Below are 25,444 nucleotides of genomic sequence, written 5' to 3'. Positions count from 1 at the left end.
AGGGCCTTTGTGGCCACAGGCAGCTGATATAAACTAGAGCAGCCTGCAGGCTGTTCTAATTCATGCTGGGGACCAGACCCTAATTCCCCCACGAACAGAGGAGCGCAATGGTTGCTCACTGTCACTCATGTCACTCTCGCCTCCTGAGGTAGTTGCGTGTTCCTCAGCCACTGCTCAGGACCTAGGATTTGAAAGGGAAGGTTATAACCTTCCCCAAGTACAGTCCAGATCCTGAGGGTGCAGTGCTGCTGCTCTAGGACAAACGATACCATCTGAAATGTTTGATTACAATTATTGTTTATTGTTTTTGTTCTTCTTCTGCTAAATCTAGAGATCCACTTTCCTCCTGAGAAGAATCTCCTGGGATGATTCCACAGACCTTAATCAGTGGAAGATGTGCAACTAAAGCCCATGCACTGTGCCAGAAATCTCCACTTCCGTGATTTGCCCAAGACTGCAAGGAACTCAGTAAGAACTGTGAGCGGAACCCAGGTCTCTTGACTTCCAGTCTTGGATCCTAACAACTAGGCTGCTTTTGTATGTGTGGGCCGGGGGAGACAACTCAGAAAAAAATAATTAAAATCCACCCACACACAGAGCAGCTTTCTTACCTGCATCACACGGTTTACATCTCATGCATTCCGTTAGGCCATTGGGATGCTCTGTATACGTGTCGTTCACACATGGCATGCAAGTTGTGGTGCTATTTTCTCTACAATGTTTGACCACCCTAGTCCCTAAAGCAAACAAAACAATTAGCTCCTGTGTAAACCAGGCTAATATATTTAATGCATTCATACAGAGATTGCAAAAGCAGGTCATTATGCAGGACAAATGCACACACTATGTGTGTGGATTTTACATGTTACACACACCACCACTGGAAATAAAAGGTAAACGTCTCAGAACTAGACTGCCAGACCCGAAATCCCCTATTTCTGCACAACACAGGAACACCGTAGACAGAAACTCACACTCATAACTCACACCCCTCCCTTATCAGCAGTATTCCTAGTACAGTCGTGCTTAGACTCTGTGTACCGGATATGGGACCGTTGACAGATGCGTGTGTCCCCACTGTGACCAGTCAGGATCTTGGAAAAGATGCAGTTCTGAGTATTGTAGTTCCTCCTAGGGGGATGGAGAATCCCCAGGTGAAGCAAGTGACTGGAGGGATCATATGACCAGAAAGGGCCAGGGACTAAGAAGTCAGGTGGCTGCCTGTGGCCAGTCCTCTAGTACTATAAGAGGTAGATTGAGAGGTGAGGGGCTGGGGCAGTCCTGGTGTCCACAGCAGCCTGCTGGACAGCTGCCTGGCGCAGGGCTGTGGCTGGGCTGGGACTGGCAGAGGTCCCTGTGCAGAGGAAAGATCAGTAGGATCCTGATAGAAGGGGACTGTGAGGGGCTGGGGAAGGGCTGGGGGATCCCGGATGCAGGGCAAAGGGTGAATACAGTGAATCCTAATGGGGACAGTGTATTGTCTGTGTTACAGTCAATCAGGGCAGAGATCTGGGCCCTGGGCCGTCAGGCCTAGAGGTGGAAACAAGAGTTCAGCCGACCGGTCAGAGCTGGGTCCAGGGGGGCAGGGTCCAGGAACAAGCCAATGGTCAGTACTGGAGTGACAGAAGCCAAGTGCAAGAGCCGCAGGGTAAAGTAGGGTTGTAGTCAGAAGGTGCAGCCAAGAGTCAGAAGCCAAAGGGTTAACCAGAGTCACAGTCAGGAGGCGTAACCAAGGGTCGGGGGTGGGGGTCCGAAGCCAGGACAGGGCTGGGGTAAGGACGGAAGCTGGCTGGAGCAGGGCTAGGACAGAGCAGGACCAAGGACTAGGCAAGCCCAGCTGCAGGCAGGGTACACATTGAGCAGCCGTTGTTCTGCTCTGGGTGCCAGGCTGCTAAGCAGGACTCAGAACTGCTGATCCACCAGCCACTCGGGTGCTGTGACTGCCCCGCGATGCAACTCGGCTTACTGGCTCCCCAGCAGTGAAGTCAGTCAAGGGAGCAGGCCAGCAGCTGGTCCTACCTGACCTGGCCTCTGACAGGCCTCAATAGGTGAGGAAGAGAGGTGTTATGGAGAAAGGGACTTGCCCAAAGTATCACAGTCCGTCTCCTTCTGGATCTCCTGTGTCCCAGGCCACAAGAACCATCCTCTCTATGTCCTCCACTGACAGGTGAGTAACAAGCAATGTAGATGTTTACATGGAGAGATCCGTGTCACCACCAGTCAGATTCACAGTAATAGAGGCGATCAATGTCTCCGGAGGAGGCCGGGCAATTGGACTCTCTTGGGAAGGGTCATGACTTTTAAAGAATGAATTATATATACCTACCAGCACTGCACATGGGACAGCATTCGCCATTTATTTCATATTCGCCTGGGTAGCATTTTAGAGCTTCGGAAGGCGGCAGTTGTGTTATCAAGAAAATGACAAAAATCTTTAGGGAAAAAGAAGAAAGAGTTTCTGATTCACATCATGGCAGCTCAAAAGCAGACGGGGAGGGGCTGGTAGCACTGTGGCACTGATTAGCCTCCCTGAGCCTGCGGTTCACCCACCGCCCATGGTTTTGCTCCTTGCTTCTCACTATTTTCCAAAAATGGAACACAGACAACATGTGGATTGAAACAGGCACCGTCACCAGCAAAACTGCCCAGCGTCGCTTCAGACCTGTGCATGCGATATGTGACACATATTCCTGACTTCTGAGACATACCTCCTGCTGTACACCCAGTAACAGGATGTGTCACTGTGTCATCCCTACCTAGTATTGGGGGGGAAAAATCTGTGTTTAATGTTATCAAAACAAAGGACGCTTACCACTTCAAAGGTCTTGCCAAACAGGGAGAGAGTGAAGGACAAGCCGCAAATTCTGCAGCAAGGATGTTTTATACATGATGCATTTTGCCGAGTGCTCGGAATACAGTTGAACTTAGCACGAGCTTCAGTTTACACTGTAACACCCAAAATGGAAGGACTAAAATACGATTGGCCATGGAAAGCCCCAAACTGAGACCCATCAGCACAACTTCCGTGTGGGCCAAGCGTTATTCCCTGTGCTGGCCTGTCCCTCACGTCCACACAACCACGGAAACCATGGGAGGAAATGGCAGATACAAAACAACAAAACTATGGGGTTGGAGCAGCAAAGTCAATGCAAAGCACCACAACGAGCAACTGTCCATTTAGAATCCTCAAACATTTCCTCTTTCAAATGGCAACTTTGGGGGTCGGATTATTTGTTTTTCTAAAATCAGTGTCCGTTAAAAAAAACTTCTGCCAAGCTACACACTGAAAACTCAATCCACTTAGACCCCCCCCAGCTCCAGGCTGAGTATCAGCTGATGAGAACAAACCAAAATCTCCCAGCGGTGTTTTTTTCCCACTAAATAAAGGCAGAAAAGTTATACTGCATTTTGGTTGTGCTTTGCTGTTTCCACCAGATGGAGCCCAACAGCTTCTAAAATGCAGAGAAATTTTCTCGACCAAGGAATAAACCCCAAACTCCCGCGGGCCAAGGGTGTGTAGTTTGCGTTAGCAAAAAAAGGGTAAATGTAAAGAATTCACATTCCTGGGATCTTATTATTAGTCACAGTAGACATGGGCACCCCCAAACCTCCCACAGTCTCTCTGCTGGGTTTGCTGGGCAGGTTCAATCTCATTAGCTCCATTTTATTTCAGGAACTTTTGTGATCCACTTACCCAGAGCATGGTCCTGAGAACAGACCGCAGAGTGTGTGGGCTTCTGCCCCCCCGCAGGGCATGGAGTCTCTGACCTCTACAGCTCAGCGCGGCCTCCAGGTCCTGATCATTGGCAACAAGCTGCAAGCCTCAGTGAGCCTGGTGCCACCGCCCTGTCCTGGGGTGTCCGTCCCCTGGAGCCTTCGCCCCCTTCTCCGGGGAACTCCCTGGGCCTGCTCGCAGGACAAAAAGTCCAAAGTTCTGGGCTGGTTCCGGTTCTAATCCAGGCCCAGCAGCAGCAGCCAAGAGACCAGCTCCGACCCAGCCCAACTCAAAAGTGAAAGTGCAATTAGACAAGCAGGCGGGGACTATCCCAATGGGCTGGGCTTCAGGCTTATACTGTGTTGTTATACGGAAAGAGATACTTAAAGTCAACCCACCAAGGGCGCCAATTCGGGGGGCAGGGGAGGGCCAGAGCCCCCCCAGTTTCATACAGGAGGTGTGCAAGCTCCCAGGTGGAGCTCTTCACTACAGTACGGGGTTAGTGTGAGGTTGTGCACAGGAGAGGTGCCCCTGGGGCAGGGAGTCAGGATTTTGTTTACAAACAGAGGCTGGGTGATTAAGATAAGAAAGGGCTGGGGATTAAGGGTATGGAAGTTTAGCCTGTAAAAGAGAAATCCCTCTGTGGAGGGGGGAGAGGGAGGAGGGGTTGTGTTCGAGAGAACAGGGGAGGAAGAAAAAATACAGCAAAGCACTGAGCCAAGGTTACATTCAGAAAAGGGGGAGATTTGGGGATGTAGATGAAAAGACGGGGTCAGACCCAGAGCGGGGCTAGCCATGTATAGAGAGGCTCCCACTCTGTCTGTGGTATTTATGTGGCCTCATCACCATGGTATCTGAGGCTGCACATCACAACGTCTAATCTGTTTCTCCTCCCAGCCCCTCAGTGAGGTAGAGCAATGCTGTTATCCCCATTGTACAGGTGGGGCACTGAGGCACACACAGCCTTTTAAAGGCCAGATTTTCAAAGGTTTTCAGGCACCTAGTGAGATTTTCAAATGCACTTAGAAAGTTAGGTGCTTTGCAAACCCCATTAGATGCCAAGCTGTATCTTTGGGTGCCTAAAAACCTCTGTCCTTACAGCACTGGCCAGGGGTTAGAGAGGAAGTCTCTGGAGGGAGTAGAACCCAGGTGTTTCAGGGCTAGCTCCCTATCCAGCGACTCTGATAGATGGGAGCAAAACCAAGGCGGCCAGTTCTCTGAGACTCCTGCAAATGGTCCCAGGATGGATGTCATGGTTGACAGCATGAAAAGCAGCACAGAGGTTAGGAAGGATGGAGAATGAGAGTCAGATGAGAGGAGATCACTTAACTTCGAAGGGGTGGCAGGTTCTGCCCCATGCTGGGTTGTAGAGCAATGGCTGCTGTGCAGTTTTACATTTTAACTGAAAACCATTTTGTTCAGTCATTTTTTGTTCTGAGTTTGAGAAAAGAAAGAAACGAGAAAGTACGAGTATCAGATGTGTTTATGCCACAAATTCTTAGGATTTCAGCTGTACTCAGGCCAATTCCAGAACAAAGAACAGAAACACCATCCACTGAGTCCATCAAGTCGATGATTATTGTCATGATTTGCATTATTCACTGGGCACCATCTGTGTGCTGAGCACTGTTCAGAATATGCCAGAAAATCTAGTCCCTGAGCCAATATGACTGCAATAGAAGTTTTAGTTGATTAAGGACTAGAAGATTTGACCCTCCAACTTTCTTTCTAAAGGAAGAGCACCTCTGCCTGTTGATTTTTCTTTCCTGCCTGCAGTGGCCCCAATATACCTCAGAAGTCTCCGTTTTTGTCTCAACTTTAAAACATATAATTTTCTTAATGTTTGAAGTTATCTGGAAAAAAAACAACTGATGAGTAGAGTTTTCAGGTCCCTAAGTTGCCCTTGGAATCACAGTTAAAGTTGCCCCCCCCAAATCTGAAATGGCACCCCTGAAACCCACGGTATAGTGGGCACATAGTGTTGACCCTGGAAGGATCACATGGAGGTAAAAACTACCTGTGCCATGGCTACGTTGGGATTTTACATCCAGATAATTACCTGCATATAAAAACATACCTGTTTTTCTCCAGCAAAGACACAACCTAGTACCCCAACAATGGGCTGGCTACTCTGCCTAGCAACAAGTCTCATCTAGCCAATTGAAAAATCACATTCTGTTCAACCCCTTCTGCCAATTACAGCGACAGAGGAAGAGGGGTCTGTCACCTGGCAAGACAGTCACCCATTCACAAAAATACACCAATGGGAAAAATCAGGCTGGGCCCGCCCATATTGGAATCCTGCCTAGCAACTCCCCAGTTTAAAAAAAAAAAAGAAAAAAAAAAGGATTTAGGCCACCAGGAAAGGAAGTCAGGTGATTGACAAACCAATATTAACCCCTTGTGGAGGGCAGGTTTCATGCCTTTTCCTTGACTCTGGGATCAGATGCAGACCCAGAGACTCACTGAGTGATAGTGGATGAGTCAGGGGGGCTCAGGCCCCGAGAAGGGGTTTAGCCCTCCCCCTTCCACACGCACACACTTGGTGCATGGGCGAGAATCAACAACTGGACAGGTTTCAGAGTAGCAGCCGTGTTAGTCTGTATTCGCAAAAAGAAAAGGAGGACTTGTGGCACCTTAGAGACTAACCAATTATTTGAGCATAAGCTTTTGTGAGCTACAGCTCACTTCATCGGATGCATTCAATGGAAAATACAGAGAACATGAAACAGTGGGTGTTACCATACACACTGTAACCAGAGTGATCACTTAAGATGAGCTATTACCAGCAGGAGAGCGGGGGGGGGGGGGGACGACCTTTTGTAGTGATAATCAAGGTGGGCCATTTCCAGCAGTTCACAAGAACTTCTGAGGAACAGTGGGGTTGGGGGGGAATAAACATGGGGAAATAGTTTTACTTTGTGTAATGACCCATCCACTCCCAGTCTCTATTCAAGCCTAAGTTAATTGTATCCAGTTTGCAAATTCTAGGGCCTAATCACATCAGCCACACTATCAAAGGCTCATTCACCTACACTTCTATCAATGTGATATATGCCATCATGTGCCAGCAATGCCCCTCTGCCATGCACATTGGTCAAACTGGACTGTCTCTACGTAAAAGAATAAATGGACACAAATCAGACGTCAAGAATTATAACATTCAAAAACCAGTTGGAGACCACTTCAATCTCTCTGGTCACTCGATTACAGACCTAAAGGTGGCAATACTTCAACAAAAAAACTTCAAAAACAGAGTCCAATGAGAGACTGCTGAATGGGAATTAATTTGCAAACTGGATATAATTAACTCAGGCTTGAATAGAGACTGGGAGTGGATGGGTCATTACACAAAATAAAACTATTTCCCCACGTTTATTCCCCCCCACCCCCACTGTTCCTCAGACGTTCTTGTCAACTGCTGGAAATGGCCCACTTTGATGATCACTACAAAAGGTCCGTCCATCCGTCCCCCCCACTCTCCTGCTGGTAATTGCTCACCTTAAGTGATCACTCTGGTTACAGTGTGTATGGTAACACCCATTGTTTCATGTTCTCTATGTATATAAATCTCCCCACTGTATTTTCCACTGAATGCATTCGATGAAGTGAGCTGTAGCTCACGAAAGTTTATGCTCAAATAAATTTGTTTGTCTCTAAGGTGATACAAGTCCTCCTTTTAACAACTGGATAGTACATGAGAGACGATGGGCAGCATGGCACTAGGCTGAGCAGGGAGAAGTTGTGTTTGATGCAGTGGAGCAGGGGAGCCAGTGACGTGGTAAAAGCAACAAGCCAGGGAAATTATCTTCGCAGCATAGATATAAGCAGAGGAAGATTGCATCACAGCATGCATTGCACGTACCCCTCCGACCCTGTGCAATTCACCTTAGCTAAACGGGTAGTGATCAATGGCTCCATGTCTAGTTGGCAGCCGGTGTCAAGTGGAGTCGGTCCTGGGGCCAGTTTTGTTCAATATCTTCATAAATGATCTGGAGGATGGTGTGGATTGCATTCTCAGCAAATTTGCGGATGATACTAAACTAGGAGGAGTGGTAGATACGCTGGAGGGCAGGGATAGGATACAGAGGGACCTAGACAAATTGGAGGATTGGGCCAAAAGAAATCTGATGAGGTTCAATAAGGATAAGTGCAGGGTCCTGCACTTAGGATGGAAGAACCCAATGCACTGCTACAGACTAGGGACCGAATGGCTAGGCAGCAGTTCTGCAGAAAAGGACCTAGGGGTGACAGTGGATGAGAAGCTGGATATGAGTCAGCAGTGTGCCCTTGTTGCCAAGAAGGCCAATGGCATTTTGGGATGTATAAGTAGGGGCATAGCGAGCAGATCGAGGGACGTGATCGTTCCCCTCTATTCGACATTGGTGAGGCCTCATCTGGAGTACTGTGTCCAGTTTTGGGCCCCACACTACAAGAAGGATGTGGATAAATTGGAGAGAGTCCAGCGAAGGGCAACAAAAATGATTAGGGATCTGGAACACATGACTTATGAGGAGAGGTTGAGGGAACTGGGATTGTTTAGTCTGCAGAAGAGAAGAATTTTGGGGGATTTGATAGCTGCTTTCAACTACCTGAGAGGTGGTTCCAGAGAGGATGGTTCTAGACTATTCTCAGTGGTAGAAGAGGACAGGACAAGGAGTAATGGTCTCAAGTTGCAGTGGGGGAGGTTTAAGTTGGATATTAGGAAAAACTTTTTCACTAGGAGGGTGGTGAAACACTGGAATGCGTTACCTAGGGAGGTGGTAGAATCTCTTTCCTTAGAAGTTTTTAAGGTCAGGCTTGACAAAGCCCTGGCTGGGATGATTTAATTGGGGATTGGTCCTGCTTTGAGAAGGGGATTGGACTAGATGACCTCCTGAGGTCCCTTCCAACCCTGATATTCTATGATTCTATGATTCTAAAGCACAGCTCCCTAGCATTCCTATTGAACAGGCCCTCCCCTAAGGCTCTGAGCCCAGCCATTTATGGGTAGATGTATCTCCAAAAACAGACTCCCTCTTATCTCTGGCCAAAGTTTGAGAGACTGCTTGCTGGTGGTGGAAAAGGAGAAGTGCTCTCTTGAAATCTGGTTTTAAATTCTTGTAGGTGTTTTAGAGCCCTAAGGTTAAAATACTCAGTCTGCAAAAGTAGCAGCATAGACATTGTCTAACGTTTTCCTTTAAGGGCTTTTATAGGTTACGAATACTACCACAATGCCGCATGATGGTGTAGTTTGTACACATGGGTGTAGTTTGGAGGGGCATAGGGGAGCATTGCCCCCCCACCCCAGCTGCAAGCCTTGGGTAGGCATGGAATTTTTCCCCCATGCACAGGTCCACTCTGCAGCCAAGGCCCAGTCCCTGCTTGGAAGACCCGTTATTACTAGTGTTACGGTAGAGGCCTCAGCTGAGATCAAGGCCCCATTGGGCTAGGTGCCGCACACACTGTAATAGACGGTGCAGCCTTTATTTATCAGATTGATTTATGAGGGCTCCACGACGAAGGAATCAGAGTCAACAACATCAGTCCAAAACTAAGAGACAAGAGAGAATATAGGGGGGGAAATCAAATCAGTATCTTAGATGTCTGTATACTAATGCGAAAAGTATGGGGAATAAGCAGGAAGAACTTGAAATGCTAGTTAATAAACACAACTATGAGATAGCTGGCATCACAGAGACGTGGTGGGGATAATACAAGTGACTGGAATATTGGTATAGATGAGTACAGCTTGCTCAGGAAGGACAGGCAGAGAAGCAAGGGAGGAGATGTTGCCTTATATATTAAAAATGTCGACACTTGGACTGAGATCAGATGGAAATAGGAGACAGACTTGCTGAAAGGCTCTAGGTCACGATAAAAGGGGTAACGAATCAAGGGAAAGGTCATGGTCGGGGTCTACTGCAGGCCACCGAACCGGGAAGCAGAAGTGGATGAGGCTTTTTTTTAAACAACAAACAAAATCATCCAAAGCATGAGACTCGGTGGTGAAGGGGAACTTCAACTCCCCAGACATCTGCTGGGAAAATAACACAGCAGGGCACAGATTATCTAACAAGTTCTTGGAACGTATTGGAGACAAGTGTTTATTTCAGCAGACAGAGAAAGATACTAAGGGAGAGGCTATTCTAAATTAGACTCTGACAAATAGGGAGGAACGGGTTTAGAATTTGAAAGAGGAAGGTAGCTTAGGTGAAAGCGATCATAAAATGGTAGCGCTCATGATTCTAAGGGAGGGTAGGAAGGAAAAACAGCACAATAAAGAAAATGGATTTCAAGAAGGCAGACTTTAGCAAACTCAGGGAGTTGGTAGGTAAGATCCCATGGGAAGCAAGTCTAAGGGAAAAAACAGTTCAAGAGACTTAGCAGTTTTTCAAAGAGAAATTAAGGGCACAAGAGCAAACTATCCCACTCTGTAGGAAAGTTAGGAAGTGTGGCAAGAGACCACCCTGGCTTAACCAGGAGTTCTTCAACGATCTGACACTCAAAAAAAGAGTCTTACAAAAAGGGGACACTGGGACAATTTACAAAGGAGGAATATAAATAACACAAGTATGTAGGGACAACATTAGAAAGGCCAAGGCACAAAATGAGATTAAACTAGCTAGAGACATAAAGGGTAACAAGAAAACATTGTACAAATACATTTGAATCAAGAGGAAGACCAAGGACAGGGTAGGCCCATTACGCAGTAAGGAGGGGGGGAACAATAACAGAAAATGTAGAAATGGCAGAAGTCCTAAATGACTTTTTGGTTTCCGTTTTCACCAAAAAGTGGAGTGGCAATTGGCCGTCGAACAGTGAATGCCAGTGAAAGGGAGGTAGGCTCAGAGGCTAAAATAGGGAAAGAACAAATTAAAAATTACTTAGACAAGTTAAATGTCTTCAAATCATCAGGGCCTGATGAAATACATCCTAGAAAACTCAAGAAGGTGACTGAGAAGGTATCTGAGCCATTAATCAAGTATCTGGGGTAGCCGTGTTAGTCTGTATTCACAAAAACAAGGAGTCCGACACCAGACACCAGACACCGACACCAGACACCTTGCAACAGTGATTTTTTCATCCTTCAGCACTCTATAGAACACAAGGGTCTCTTCCCTACCTTTAAGACTCCTCATAACGCAGCCTTTCCCTACTTGTCTGCTCCTGTATCTTATTGCATTACCCCCAGCATCCCCAGGCCTCCCACAATGGCAGCCTCCATCACCCAGTCATCTGCCTCTCCCACAAGCACCTTGGCTCTTTCTTCCACAGCTCCTGTATACCTGGTTCATCGCTCCAGACTCATCGAAAAGGCCACAGCACTCTCCTTCAAATCCCTCCGCAAGACCCACTTCTACCATGCCACAGAATAATAATCATGCTGCTTTTCTCTGTGGTAACGCCCCTCATCCAAGCACTGCAGTCCTTAAATACATTAATGAATGAAGCTTCACAACCCGTTATCCCCACTGACAGGAAGGTTGCTCTGGGGTGAATGTGACTTCACGGTCTTCTTCTTTCATACGCATCACAAATCCATACCTAGATTGTCCAGCCATCTGACTGCCGCTTTATCAAGGGAAGCAAGATCGTGCAGTCCCCCCTCCAAACTTCACTATTAAAAAGGTTTAGCTTTATTTCCAACCATGCTTCTTACCTGTGATTTTATGTCACCCAGAGAGAAGGTATATTAAGAGTTAATATTTACAGCAATACAACATCTCTGTGGCCCTGTTATAAAACTAAAGCTATGTATAAAATCCATGTTGACTACCTGGTCACCTGGTCCAGTACAGTCATCAGAGCAACTGGTCCAGTAGAGAGTCCTGGATAGCAGGTAAGTGTTCGTGGAAGGTATGGTTACACTTGAGTTTTTGCGCTGACAGTTTCACCGGTGATAGGGAACCGGTGAAAGAAAAGTGCTGGTTTCTGTACTCACTTCCACAGGCGTCAGAGAGTGTTTACATTTGCAGCATTTCCATCCCCGATGAGAGCAGCGCAGTGAGGGCAGCTATCCCACAGTGCAGCTCTCCCCATTTTGACTATAGGTCTTGTGGTAAGTGGGGGTAAGCACAGGGTCCAAGCGGGCGATCCTTCACTCTGTGGAGCAGCCAAGGTTACTTGGCCAGATGAGCACTTGCAAACAAAACAGGAAAGGGAGTTCCCGTGGCTTTACAGGGGAAGGGGCAGACATTGGTTTACCTGGCCTCAGAGCATCAGAGCTGCTGGCCAGAGTGATCACCCTAGGCACTGTGGGATATTCTCTGGAGGCTAAAAGCTTTTTTCACAGGAAGAACACGTCTCCACTTGCACATCACCGCAAAAGGATCAGCGGTAAGATCTGTACGCCTCTCGTGGAGGTGGTTTTCTGTTTGCGGTGGAACTTCTGTCATTGGCATTGTTCCTGAGTAGGCATGTTTTCAGTCCCATTCTCTGAAGTCTGCAACAAAGTTCTCTCTGCCTGTCTTTTAGACGGATCCTTTAAAATATGACAAAGTAAAACAAAGACATTTTGAACATTCAGTTACTAACAATCAAATGGCTGGTACATTGACCCATACACCTGCTGGAGTTCTCTTTCTTAGAGTTTGTTTTCTTAATCATTATGATGAAGTATTATAATCCTTATTGATGTCGTTCCCCATTTAGAACAAAAAGTTATACTGTCTGGCATCATTTTTTCCTATAAAAAGTGTCCAGTTTGCTGGACGGATCTTAGACTTTGTAACTAGCTAATTTCACATCATCTTAAACTGTGTAGTGCCATAAAGATATCGATAAACCCGGAATAAAACAGCAACTGTTCTTGAGAAGCCCATTTCCAAATCAAATATGCTGAAAGGGAGACAAGGTAAGTAAGGTAATATTTTTTCTTGAACCAACTTGTGTTGATGGAAGAGACAAGCTTTTGAGCTTCCCAGAGCTCTCTTTCAGGTCTGGGAAAGATAACCAGGGCGTAACAGCTAAAGGTGAGATAGATTGTTAAGGGTAAGAAGTTAACACATGTTGCAATACACTATTTAAACAAAGTGGGAAATTAACACCTCTGCAAGTCATAGGACAAAGCAGGGTTAGGAGGTTACAAATAGTTGTAAGGACTGGTATAACCGCTGTCTCTGCTGAGTCCATGATTTAGGGCTAGTCTACACTGGCAATGCTAAAGTGCTGCCGTGACAGCGCTTTAACGTGGCTTGAGTGGTCGCAGCAGAGCACTGGGAGAGAGCTCTCGAGGGCTCTAAAAAAAAAAAAAAAAACCACCCCCATGAGGGGTGTAGCTCCCAGCCAGTGTAGACAAGCCCTTAGGGTCTAGCAGAGTTATGAACTTAAGGGCAAGTCTACATTTAAAAAGCTGCACCAGCAGAGCTGAGCTGCTGAAGCGCTTTAGTGAAGACACTACTATGCCCATGGGAGAGCTTCTCCTGTCGGCGTCGTTAATCCACCTCCAAGAGAAGCGGTAGCTTTGCTGGCAGGAGAAGTCCTCCCATCGACATAGCACTGTCTACACTAGGGGTTGGGTTGGTGTAACTATGTCGCTCGGAGGGGATGGGGGGGATTTTTCACATCCGAGCGACTTCGTGATACCAATGTAAGTTTGTAGTGCAGACCTTGCCTACGCTCCCAGGCTCGTCTTGTGCAGGTTTCCTTCGAGGACGAGGAACGATAAGTCAGATAGGGAGTGATTGCTTTGTGAAAAGTGTTCACACAAGGGTGTCTTTTATAATTTTTTGAGTGTGACCTCATTGGAGAGTGTAGTGATTGTCTGGTATCGTCCACATAGTTGTTGGGGCAGCTGGTGCACTGGAAGAGGTTCACCAAAATCTGACCCGCCTTGTATTTAGCTGTGGTGGTCCGGTTACCTTTCCCAGACCTGAAGAAGAGCTTTGTGAAGCTCAAAAGCTTGTGTCAACCACCAGCAGAAGTTAGTCCAGGAAAGAATATGATCTCACCCACCTTGTCTGTCTCATGTATGTTTAAGCAGTTTGGGAAATAGGCTTCAGGTGGCACGCCTGGGAGATTAAAGGGCCAAAAGACAAAGGAAAAAAGTCCATTTTAACTTCAGACGTTAAAGATTCTTTTGCTTTAAAGTTTGCTATCACTCAGAGCCACCTGTTACAAAGGTTCATTACATTGTTTGGATGATAGATGTCCAAATAGTGGGGACCTTGACCTTGGGGCACGTTTAACGCCGAATTTTGCACTCCTATGGTACCTTCCATTTAGGGATCTCAAATCACTTCACAAACATCATGGAGCAAATCATGGTCTACGCACAGCCCAGGTAATTTGCTCTGTTGCTTTCCGGGCTTTGCACAGCCACAGAGTATGCATGTGTAAGTGTGGGGGGAAGAGTCAAGTCTTTGGTATCCCCTAAGGTGGGTAGTTTTCCCATTTTACAGATGCAGAAAGTAAGGCATATTTACCCAGATCCCCCAAGATATTTAGGTTCCTAACTTCCATTGAAATCAGGCGCCTAAATACCTTTAAAATCAATGGACATTAAGAGCCTAAATACTTTTGAAGATCTGGACCATAATGTTTAAGTGACTTGCTCCGAAGTCACATAGTGACACACACACACACACACACACACTTGCAGCAAGCAGACATAGCCATGGCAGAGACACTCAAGCAAACCCCTGCTCCAGGTCTTGTGCATAGTAAATAAAAGACAAGACAACTCACCCCTGTCTCCTGTGCAGCTGCAAAGAAAAAGAAACAACTGCGTCAGAAAACAGTCTGGTGCATTTTGTATTGACACGTTTATGTATTAATGTCCCAGGGCCAAGTCCTGCCCTTAGACACATGCACAGCTCTCTGCGATTCAATGGGGCCATATGTGTGCACATCTGCAAAACGTGGCCCCACTCTGCTCTAACTGCGCTTTGCACTACACTTAGTAGCATCTTGAGGAATCACCCCGCTTGGAGAGGAAGGTGGTTACGTGACAATGCTAATCCAATGTGATTCTGGGCTCTAACAATGCTTTGCATTGATACAGCACCTAGCCTCTAAGGATCTCAAAGAGTTTTGCAAACAGCAAGCTATAAGGTGGGCATTATGTCAAACAGCTACACTACGGCAGAGGGAAATTGAGCGATTTGCCAAAATTCACACCTCTGGTCATTGGCAGAGCTGAGACTATTATCCAGGAGTCCGGATTCCCAGTCCCAGCTATAACCAGTAAACAATGTTCTCTCTTAGACCTGAGAACATGTTCTTCTCTTGGTGGATAAATGATGGGGCAAAACGGAGATGCTTATTTCTGAAGGAGTAACAGGTTATGAATAGAGCCCAAACTCCCGTTCCATTAACATCCCTGCTCCCACAGTGAATGAAAAGGGAACTTTGTAAACACAGATCAGATACAAGCAGGAAAGATCATCAGGAGGGGAGAACTGGTCCAGGTCGCTTGGAGAATGTGAACAGCTGGTATTTCTAGCCACTGCAGAACCTGGCCTGGGAAAAAGGCCGGTTTTGGCCATGAGCTGGGGAGGGAGAGGATCTTCCCGAGCTGGGCTGGGGGCATGTCCACTGCAGCTGGGGCGATAGCGCAGCCCCCTGGCCTGGGACCAGCCAGTTCACCCAGTAAAGTAGGTCACATTTAGGGTCAGCAAAGGGTCTTTCAGGCAACCCTTTAAAGAAGAGAGATTTAGACTCTCACAGGATTCTCAGTTTGAAGAGGCAATTCCAGTTACAGGTTGGCATGTTCCAGGGTGAAACAAAGACCAATGTGGGAAGTATGAACTCTGCCAGTCTGACCCCTTTAGAGACCCTTTGACAGGTTTCACAGGTCCCACGCTTTTCTTACTTACGTGTTAACTCACTTTTCCTCTTCTTCCTCCGCCATAAAAAGACTATTCCTCCAGCCACTGGAAGTACAAGTAACACTGGAAGGACAATTATCAATGCTATCGCTTTGACAGAAAGGCCTTTTTGTACACAAACGGCATTAGAAGTGGCTGTCCCGGCCTTTAGTTCTGTCATCCCTTCCTCTTCACACCTAAGATGAAGGAAGATAAGTTATTAAACATCTCAGCATATCTACAGCCTTCCCACTGTCTCGGGGCACCCATCATTCTGCCAGGTGGATTCTTTAATATATTGGATCAAATATGATAAGACCCCATCCAGATTCTGACCCTGCAGTCTGTGGACAGGCCAAACTCCCACTCATTTCAATGTAGGATTGCGCCCTTTGAGCAATAGAAACCTACACATTGGAAAATTAAGTTATAAGGGCCCAAATAGTGAACAGAACATACGATTAGACTGAAAAATACAAAGACAATAAATTGACTGTGGTGACCTCAGAAGTTTTTACCTGCCCACACCTCAGCGTAGGATTCTGTGTTTTTAATGCCTGTGTCACTGGCTCTAGGTTTTTTGTCGCCCCAAGCTCCGAGCCATGGCCACTGGTCGGCCTCAGAACAGACCGAGCCTGCGTCAGGGGCTGAACTGGCCCCCAGCTGCCCATGCCAAGGAGGCAGAAAGGTCTTTAGGACTTGGTGGATAATCGAAGAAGGAGCTGGTTTTCAAGTCTTTATATTTGCAAACCCTCCCCGCTCCTGTGTGGCCATGGGGCTCTCTGGCCATGGAACTGGGGCTGTTACACTGCATGGGTGGCCCAGGATCTGGATCCACACAGTCTCTCTGCCATGTCACTGGGCTCTGTGCAGTGAGGATCTGGCAGAGGGGGCTGTGGTTGGAATCCACCAGCCATCCCATCTCACGGTTATAAACAGCCCCGAGGTGAATCCACGGAGAGTGCCCAGGGTATGGAAAGGGATTCCTGGGGAAAGGATTTCCCCAACACACAGCTCACAGCTGTACTGACTTAGGGTTACGTTTCCCAGCTGCTGAACTTCAGGGCATCTCTAACCAGGTCAATTATAGCCGCAAAATTCAGGTACAAAGAAATAATGATGAATGAAAGGAGAGAACGCAGCGTGTAAAGTCAGTGCAAGGGAAAAGGCCATGTGTCGTCAGAGTCACCTACTTGGTCCATGGCTGACAGGTGCGTGACATCTTGGTTGCTGAGAAGGTTCCATCAGGGCAAACCTCACATACGTTGTCACGGAATTCTGTGCCTATAAAAGAGGACGACATAACTGAATTCTTTCCTGAATGTGGGGCCTACAGGAGCCTTGATTTCAGAAAGGTCTCCATCCACATCTCCCCACTGTCACCACCCCCACCATGTTGCAGAGCCATCTCGGTCAGTGCAGGAGTTAGCACTTTAAGACTAGATCTGCGCTGGTGTTTTATTCCTGCCCTGTACTTAAATCTGTCAGTACTCATAGAGCACAGGTACATGGGGAAAAATGCACCTCCTGCTGCCCCACATACCTGGGCCATTACAAGGGCCAACATCCCAAAGGAATAGTAAGACTCAAAATAATGGTGCCAAGTTGTGTAATAGCACAAAAGCTGCAACAGAACACAGCAGGGGTGGAGGGCAATCGGGTTTTGGGACGTGGACTTGCAGACCTATGTACATATTAGGTCGACTTACAACCACCGCAGTAATTGCCTCGGTGGTGCATTTCCACACTACCCTCCTTGGGCCAGTGGTGCATGTCCTAACCAGGAGGGCTTCTACTGACCTAAGAGGGGCAGTGTGGGGAGCTGAGAGCCCGGTCTCTTGGCTCTGCTGGCAGCTCCCTGCCAGGAGCCTGGCTGCCCCACAGGTTCCTGGGCTCCTGACAGGCTGCCTCCTCCCACCTCCTGTTGACACTGACATAATTAGGTCCCTTCCTAGCATGTCATTGTAAGGCGCCTCTTTGCCTTTTTCTGCACTTCTCTGCAACCTCCCTTTCTGTCGCAGTGTAGAAATGCTCTTGAACAGCCTGGGTGACATGTAAATGGAACAACAACACACACTCTGCTTTTCGACAGCAGCTCCCATCCCAGTATCTCCAAGTGCCGAGCTCTCAGGGCGTTAACCTCACATCACCCCATGCAGTATCCACCTTCAGAAACACACACCTGGCTGGCTGGACAGTCAAGCTCATTAGTTACTGGAGCAAAGAACCGTGAGGTACTTTTGGTTCGTCTGGAACTCACACGTGCCCTTGATCAAAAGCCTTACCAATGGACCATGGCCTGGATCCACACCCTCTCTCTCTGTAAAGGGACTTATGTGTCTACAGCAGTGATGTACTGCAGTGTAATTAACAGGGATTCTGCACCAGTAGAAAATGTCAGGTTTCAGAGTAGCAGCCATGTTCGTCTGTATCCACAAAAAGAAAAGGAGTACTTGTGGCACCTTAGAGACTAACAAATTTATTTGAGCATAAGCTTTCGTGAGCTACAGCTCACTTCATGGGACGCATGTTATGGAAAACACAGTGGGGAGATTTTATGTACACAGAGAACATGAAACAATGGGTGTTACCATACACACTGTAACAAGAGTGATCAGGTAAGGTGAGCTCTTACCAGCAGGAGAGCTGCGGGAGGGGGGCGGTGGGGCGAAGGAAGGGACAACCTTTTGTAGTGATAATCAAGGTGGGCCATTTTCAGCACTTTACAAGAAGGTGTGAGGAACAGGAGCGGCGGGGGGGGGAGTGGTAAGGGGGGAGAATAAACATGGGGAAATAGTTTTACTTTGTGTAATGACACATCCACTCCCAGTCTTTATTCAAGCCTAAGTTAATTGTATCCAGTTTGCAAATTAATTCCAATTCAGCAGTCTCTCATTGGAGTGTGTTTTTGAACTTCAACCAAAAAACTTCAAAAACAGACTCAAACGAGATCCCCCCACTGTATTTTCCACTACATGCATCCGATGAAGTGAGCTGTAGCTCACGAAACCTTATGCTCTAATAAATTTGTTAGAGTCTAAGGTGCCACAAGTCCTCCTGTTATTTTTTCAGTGGAAAATGTGTTGCTGAACAAGTCTGTTGCACCATAGGAGCTCCAAAGGGGGCATTGTTTCAAGAAAAGGGTGTGTTTAGCACACTTATCTTACTAACAGAATTCTCTGCCCAAAAGCGTGCTTGAGGGAGCTCTGTTTCTGGTGTGCAAGTTGAAGCTGAACTCACACTGCTGTCTGCTGCTGCGTAGGTGGGCTGCCAACATGTGTGAGTGCAAACCCACGGCCTCATGCAAATTGCTGCCTGAAAGAGCATCATGCGAGTGTCCAACGACACGCAGAGGAGTCTCAGCTCATCACAGCCTGTGACACTCAACCTTGCCCCTGTATTTTTCATGCATGTTTAGCAGGGGGATGGCAGCTTTGTGTCTGGCCTGGAAGACGACCGGAGCTCAGCTCTAGGGCAGGACCCTGGGCAGGGAATAGCAATTCCAGAGTGAAGGACCCCTAGCAGCTTTCTCCCTCCCACCCCCTGCCTCCCACGTATATTGAGGGAGCTCCATCTCAGTCAGGACCCAAACCACTTCTGTCTCTACAGGTCAAACCCAATTCCGACATGGTACCAACAGGCAACTCCACTCCGTCAGCAGGCTGCTGCATTCTGCAGGGTCCGAAGGGTGGCCCCAGGCAGAGCACAGTTCAGCAGAGACTCCTGCCTTAGGGAGAAGAGGTCAGAGGCGTCTGGCCAGGCACAGATGGAAAGAAGTGCTGTTCACCACAGCTGTGACCTGGGCATCCGGCTCAGCACGTGCTCTGAACCACCCTGGAGCTGTGCAACGCTGTTACAACTGGCAGTCACGCTCACTCAAAGAGGGGGGCCCATCTACAGCTCAGCCACTCTTCCGGCTGCTTCCCCAGCTCACCAGCATCACCTCAGTCTCACCTGGACCAAGTCTCAACCAGTTTGCCCTGCTCCAGATTCATTCTGTGACTGCAGGGTTTCCCCTTGGTATTACAGAAGTTATGTTGCCTTACCAGGTTCTTTCACCATAGAGCCAGGCAGGCAGATGGTGGAGGGACGACACATTTCACAGTCCAGGCCTGCAATGTGCCTGCAGAAATCCCCCGGGGCGCAGCCGCACATGGTGTTCTTCGTATATGAGCATTTTTCTTTTATTATCAGTCTGGCTCCTAAAGGAAAGTTACATGCATCACAAATACATTTACATGGGAACTAAACAGAGCAGATACAAAAATTAATGTGTATCCCCAGTCCTTGCTGATCCATGGTACAGGGCACAGGAGCTAGAGGGGTTTGTTATGATGACTCCATTTAACAAGTGTTGTCATGTAAACAGAACCCTCTGGAGCCTGATTCTCTGCTGCCCTGCACCTTGTGTTGTATTTACATCTGTGCAAAGGCTGCATGCAAAATGCTACCAAATCAGCGTTCTCTACACAGCTGCAGTTGAGATCGTGCTTTGCACCCACTCTGCATTCATCTGCAGAGGATCTAGCAGAGTTTAGCAGAGGGTCTAGCAGGGTGTGAATAATGACAAAGGCGGTGGAGAATGAGGCTCCCAGTAGCCACAGATAAAGGACCACAACCTCCAAGCCAGCTGGTCACTGGAGAAGCACTCCACTGTAGTGAGATTTTGGAGTGGCCATAACACCTGCTACACAACCTCTCCTCCTGGCTGCCCAGCTGATCCCCTTGAGCTGGGAGGGCCTTTGTGGCCACAGGCAGCTGATATAAACTAGAGCAGCCTGCAGGCTGTTCTAATTCATGCTGGGGACCAGACCCTAATTCCCCCACGAACAGAGGAGCGCAATGGTTGCTCACTGTCACTCATGTCACTCTCGCCTCCTGAGGTAGTTGCGTGTTCCTCAGCCACTGCTCAGGACCTAGGATCTGAAAGGGAAGGTTATAACCTTCCCCAAGTACAGTCCAGATCCTGAGGGTGCAGTGCTGCTGCTCTAGGACAAACGATACCATCTGAAATGTTTGATTACAATTATTGTTTATTGTTTTTGTTCTTCTTCTGCTAAATCTAGAGATCCACTTTCCTCCTGAGAAGAATCTCCTGGGATGATTCCACAGACCTTAATCAGTGGAAGATGTGCAACTAAAGCCCATGCACTGTGCCAGAAATCTCCACTTCCGTGATTTGCCCAAGACTGCAAGGAACTCAGTAAGAACTGTGAGCGGAACCCAGGTCTCTTGACTTCCAGTCTTGGATCCTAACAACTAGGCTGCTTTTGTATGTGTGGGCCGGGGGAGACAACTCAGAAAAAAATAATTAAAATCCACCCACACACAGAGCAGCTTCCTTACCTGCATCGCACAGTTTACATCTCATGCATTCCGTTAGGCCATTGGGATGCTCTGTATATGTGTCGTCCACACATGGCATGCAAGTTGTGCTGCTATTTTCTCTACAATGTTTGACCACCCTAGTCCCTAAAGCAAACAAAACAATTAGCTCCTGTGTAAATTAGGCTAATACATTTAATGCATTCATACAGAGATTGCAAAAGCAGGTCATTATGCAGGACAAATGCACACACTATGTGTGTGGATTTTACATGTTGCACACACCACCACTGGAAATAAAAGGTAAACGTCTCAGAACTAGACTGCCAGACCCGAAATCCTCTATTTCTGCACAACACAGGAACAGCGTAAACAGATACAATCTCATAACTCACACCCCTCCCTTATCAGCAGTATCCCTAGTACAGTCGTGCTTAGACTCTGTGTACCGGATACGGGACCGTTGACAGATGCATGTGTCCCCACTGTGACCAGTCAGGATCTTGGAAAAGATGCAGTTCTGAGTATTGTAGTTCCTCCTAGGGGGATGGAGAATCCCCAGGTGAAGCAAGTGACTGGAGGGATCATATGACCAGAAAGGGCCAGGGACTAAGAAGTCAGGTGGCTGCCTGTGGCCAGTCCTCTAGTACTGTAAGAGGTAGATTGAGAGGTGAGGGGCTGGGGCAGTCCTGGTGTCCACAGCAGCCTGCTGGACTGCTGCCTGGCACAGGGCTGTGGCTGGGCTGGGACTGGCAGAGGTCCCTGTGCAGAGGAAAGATCAGTAGGATCCTGATAGAAGGGGACTATGAGGGGCTGGGGAAGGGCTGGGGGATCCCGGATGCAGGGCAAAGGGTGAATACAGTGAATCCTAATGGGGACAGTGTATTGTCTGTGTTACAGTCAATCAGGGCAGAGATCTGGGCCATGGGCCGTCAGGCCTAGAGTTGGAAACAAGAGTTCAGCCAACTGGTCAGAGCTGTGTCCGGGAGGCAGGGTCCAGGAACAAGCCAATGGTCAGTACTGGAGTGACAGAAGCCGAGTGCAAGAGCCGCAGGGTAAAGTAGGGTTGTATTCAGAAGGTGCAGCCAAGAGTCAGAAGCCAAAGGGTTAACCAGAGTCACAGTCAGGAGGCATAACCAAGGGTCGGGGGTGGGGGTCCGAAGCCAGGACAGGGCTGGGGTAAGGACGGAAGCTGGCTGGAGCAGGGCTAGGACAGAGCAGGACCAAGGACTAGACACAGGAGCTGGGCAAGCCCAGCTGCAGGCAGGGTACACATTGAGCAGCCGCTGTTCTGCTCTGGGTGCCAGGCTGCTAAGCAGGACTCAGAACTGCTGATCCACCAGCCACTCGGGTGCTGTGACTGCCCCGCGATGCAACTCGGCTTACTGGCTCCCCAGCAGTGAAGTCAGTCAAGGGAGCAGGCCAGCAGCTGGTCCTACCTGACCTGGCCTCTGACAGGCCTCAACAGGTGAGGAAGAGAGGTGTTATGGAGAAAGTGACTTGCCCAAAGTATCACAGTACGTCTCCTTCTGGATCTCCTGTGTCCCAGGCCACAAGAACCATCCTCTCTATGTCCTCCACTGACAGGTGAGTAACAAGCAATGTAGATGTTTACATGGAGAGATCTGTGTCCTCACCACCAGTCAGATTCACAGTAATAGAGGCGACCAATGTCTCTGGAGGAGGCCGGGCAATTGGACTCTTTAGGGAAGGGTCTTGATTTTTAAGGAAGCAATCATATGTACCTACCAGCACTGCACATGGGACAGCATTCGCCATTTGTTTCATATTCGCCTGGGTAGCATTTTACAGCTTCAGAATGGGGCAGTTGTGTTATCAAGAAAACGACACAAATCTTTTGGGAAGAAAAGAAGAAAGAGTTTTGGATTTGCATCATGCAGGCTCAAAAGCAGACTGGAAGGAGCTGGTCGCACTGTGGCACTGATTAGTGCTGCAATGCTTTTGCCTAAAGCATTTTGTGTCCCTCAGGTTCAAGGTGGGGATTCAACAGTGACAACACTCCTAGCAAGCTCTTCTCAACCCTGACCCGGATGCAATGAGCTCTAGTGTCTACAGAGCAGCTTCCATCTCCTCTCTCACACCGCTACAGAGACACCACTGAAAGCAATATGAGTTGGGGGCACTGTTTAGGAAGTGCTCAGCACACTGCAGGATCAGGCCCTTTAAGTGTCTTTTGATGTTTCCTTTGCAGTAGGAAGCAGCGTTCGCAAACTGCATGTTACTGCAATAACTTCAATGACCCCATGAGCATGTGCCTCAGTCGTGTCTGGGTATAAGCGTCATGTGCTGAGTTGCTCTCTCCTGACACCCAACGAGGAGCTATTCCAACAAGGAAAACAACAACATGGGTTCTGGAAGCCTGGGTCCTTCCACCTGCTCTGGGCAAGGGGCTCGGGACATGGGCAGGGGGCTGCTTTCACCTCCACTGTGGGTGGGGTCCACCGCTCCTGCAGACTTTTGGGAGGGCTCTGGCGCCCTTGCTCTGGGCTGGGGCTACTGAGGGCCAGCCCGTGGCCAGAGACTCTGGGCGGCTGGAGCCAGTGCTTGCATCGCCCGCCCACCCCGCGCTCCAGGGCTGCGGGCCCTGCTGCCCAGCCACTGCTCTGGGGCTCAGGCTGGGGGCCGCGCTGCCTGCCCGCCGAGCACTCCAGGACAGAACTGTGTACGAGCCAAGGCAAGGAAGACTTTGGTAGTGCAAGCACATTCAATGGAGATCATAATGATGAACAAGATGATAATGATGTTGACTAGAAATGTTACCAGCACTCTTACATTTCCATGATACTTATACAAGTTTATTATCATATTTTGTTTTACCCTTTAGGGTATTCTTGTGATGCTTTGAGGTCACAAAGAAATCCAATTTTATCTCTTGAAATAATACATAGAGTCATTCAATTAACAGAAACAAATGCAAATTTCAAAGTGGTAATTTTAATGTGTTCATGGTGTCACTGTTTATCTCCGCTTCTGGGGTAATGGCACCACTTGACAGCTCCACATCATACTTTATCTTAAAGTGGACATATGAAGCTTTCAAATGATGTGTGATGTGTATTTGTACAGAGAGACTACATTAAGATGACCAAATCGATGGTGTCTGACGCTCACCTACATCGCCATTTCCTCAGTACCACTATCCAGATACTGGGTCAAACTCTGCTCTCATTTAAACCTTGAATAATTCTACTGACATTAGTTTGGCTAGAATCCAGCCTTTACAGCCCTGGGACATGATCCTCCATCCCTGACTCATGTGTGTGCTTAGCTCAGTTTGGGTCTAATCATGTGCATCACAGTGATGGGTTTGGATTCATAGAACGTGGCCTTTGACATTTCAGCTAAAGCCGCTTTCTGTAATGATTTTTCTAAATCCAGAATCATGGGGGATACCCTGTTAGACACTTGGAAATCATATTCCTTTTTCTTCCCGTATATTCTCTTTCCCTTTTACCCATGGTGCGTTTTGCCAAGTACTTATAATACAGTTGAAATTAGCAATATGACTGGCCAAGGAAAGCCCCAAACTGAGACCCATCAGCACAGCTTCCGTGTGGGCCAAGTGTTATTTCCTGTGCTGGCCTGTCCCTCACGTCCATACAACCATGGAAACCATGGGAGGAAATGGCAGATACAAAACAACAAACGATGGGGATAGAGCAGCAACAAATTCAATACAACGCACCACAACGAGCGATTGTCCATTTAGAATCCTCAAAGTTTTCCCCATTCAAATGGCAACTTTTGGCGGTAGGATTGCTTGTTTTTCTAAAATCAGTGTCCGTTAAAAAAAGCTTTTGCCAATCTACACAATGAAAAGTCAATCCACTTACACCCCCCCCCCCCGCCCCCAGCTCCAGGCTTTTGAGAACAAACCAAAATCTCCCAGCAGTATTTTTTCCTACTAAATGAAGGAGGAAAACTTGTATTTTTAAGATCCATTTTTGTTGGTCTTTGCTGTTTCCACCAGATGGAGCCCAACAGCTTCTAAAATGCAGAGAGATTTTCTCAACCAAGGAATAAACAACCCCAAACTCCGGCGGGCCAAGGGCGTGCAGTTTGCGTTTGTAAAAAGGATAAAAGTAAAAAATTCAAGTTCCTGGGATCTTCTTATTAGTCACAGTAGATTCCCACAATCCCTCTCCCTACCATCCTCCACTCCCTCCCCCACATAGGCACCCCCAAACCTCCCACAGTCTCTCTGCTGGGTTTGCTGGGCAGGTCCGATCTCGTTACCTCCATTTTATTTCAGGAGCTTTTGTGATCAACTTACCCAGAGCATGGTCCTGAGAACAGACCGCAGAGTGTGTCTGCTTCTGCCCCCCGCAGGGCATTGGGTCTCTGACCTCTACTGCTCAGCGGGGCCTCCAGGTCCCGGTCATTGGCAAACTGCTGGCCTCGGTGAGCCTGGTGCCAGCGCCCTGACCTGGGGTGTCCGTCCCATGGATTCCCTGCCCCCTTCTCCAGGGAGCTCCCTGGGCCCGCTCTCAGGACACAATTCCAAAGTTCTGCTCCGGTTCGGGGTCTAATCCAAGCCCGATGGCCCAGCAGCAGCAGCTGCCAGGAGACCAACTCCGACTCAGTCCAAGGCTCA

The 25,444-nt window shown here is 48.0% G+C and overlaps 2 protein-coding genes across 2 annotated transcripts in view; both read right to left on the bottom strand.

Moving 5' to 3' along the window:
• The window catches only part of LOC140899947 (tumor necrosis factor receptor superfamily member 14-like), a 25,349-nt gene extending 13,790 nt beyond the window's left edge, over positions 1-11,559 (bottom strand). Inside the window, exons 1-4 of the mRNA XM_073316280.1 lie at positions 11,475-11,559; positions 3,695-5,149; positions 2,327-2,432; positions 612-737 (exon numbers count right to left, since the gene is read on the bottom strand). Coding sequence (XP_073172381.1) covers positions 612-737; positions 2,327-2,432; positions 3,695-3,703 — 241 coding nt within the window. The 5' untranslated portion in view covers positions 3,704-5,149; positions 11,475-11,559. The remainder of the gene's footprint in view (positions 1-611; positions 738-2,326; positions 2,433-3,694; positions 5,150-11,474) is intronic.
• On the bottom strand, positions 10,226-25,444 carry LOC140899946 (tumor necrosis factor receptor superfamily member 14-like). Its single transcript, XM_073316279.1, has 8 exons — positions 25,124-25,444; positions 22,579-22,684; positions 20,851-20,976; positions 19,551-19,706; positions 16,698-16,788; positions 15,514-15,701; positions 14,384-14,400; positions 10,226-12,179 (listed from the first exon to the last, which is right to left on the bottom strand). The coding sequence occupies exons 1-8, from the start codon at positions 25,130-25,132 to the stop codon at positions 12,090-12,092; spliced, it is 783 nt and encodes a 260-aa protein (XP_073172380.1). The 5' UTR covers positions 25,133-25,444; the 3' UTR covers positions 10,226-12,089.

Source organism: Lepidochelys kempii, chromosome 18, assembly GCF_965140265.1.
Source record: "Lepidochelys kempii isolate rLepKem1 chromosome 18, rLepKem1.hap2, whole genome shotgun sequence".
Classification (NCBI taxonomy): Eukaryota; Metazoa; Chordata; order Testudines; family Cheloniidae; genus Lepidochelys; species Lepidochelys kempii.
This window is presented reverse-complemented; position numbering and strand designations above follow the sequence as displayed.

What these genes read in the sequence shown, in the direction of transcription:
- LOC140899946 (XM_073316279.1), bottom strand. An exon ending in CTGTCCCATGTGCAGTGCTG is followed by an intron (nt 20,977 to 22,578) that starts GTAGGTACATAT and finishes TGTTTGCTTTAG; the next exon opens with GGACTAGGGTGGTCAAACAT. An exon ending in ATGTAAACTGTGCGATGCAG is followed by an intron (nt 19,707 to 20,850) that starts GTAAGGAAGCTG and finishes ACTTTCCTTTAG; the next exon opens with GAGCCAGACTGATAATAAAA.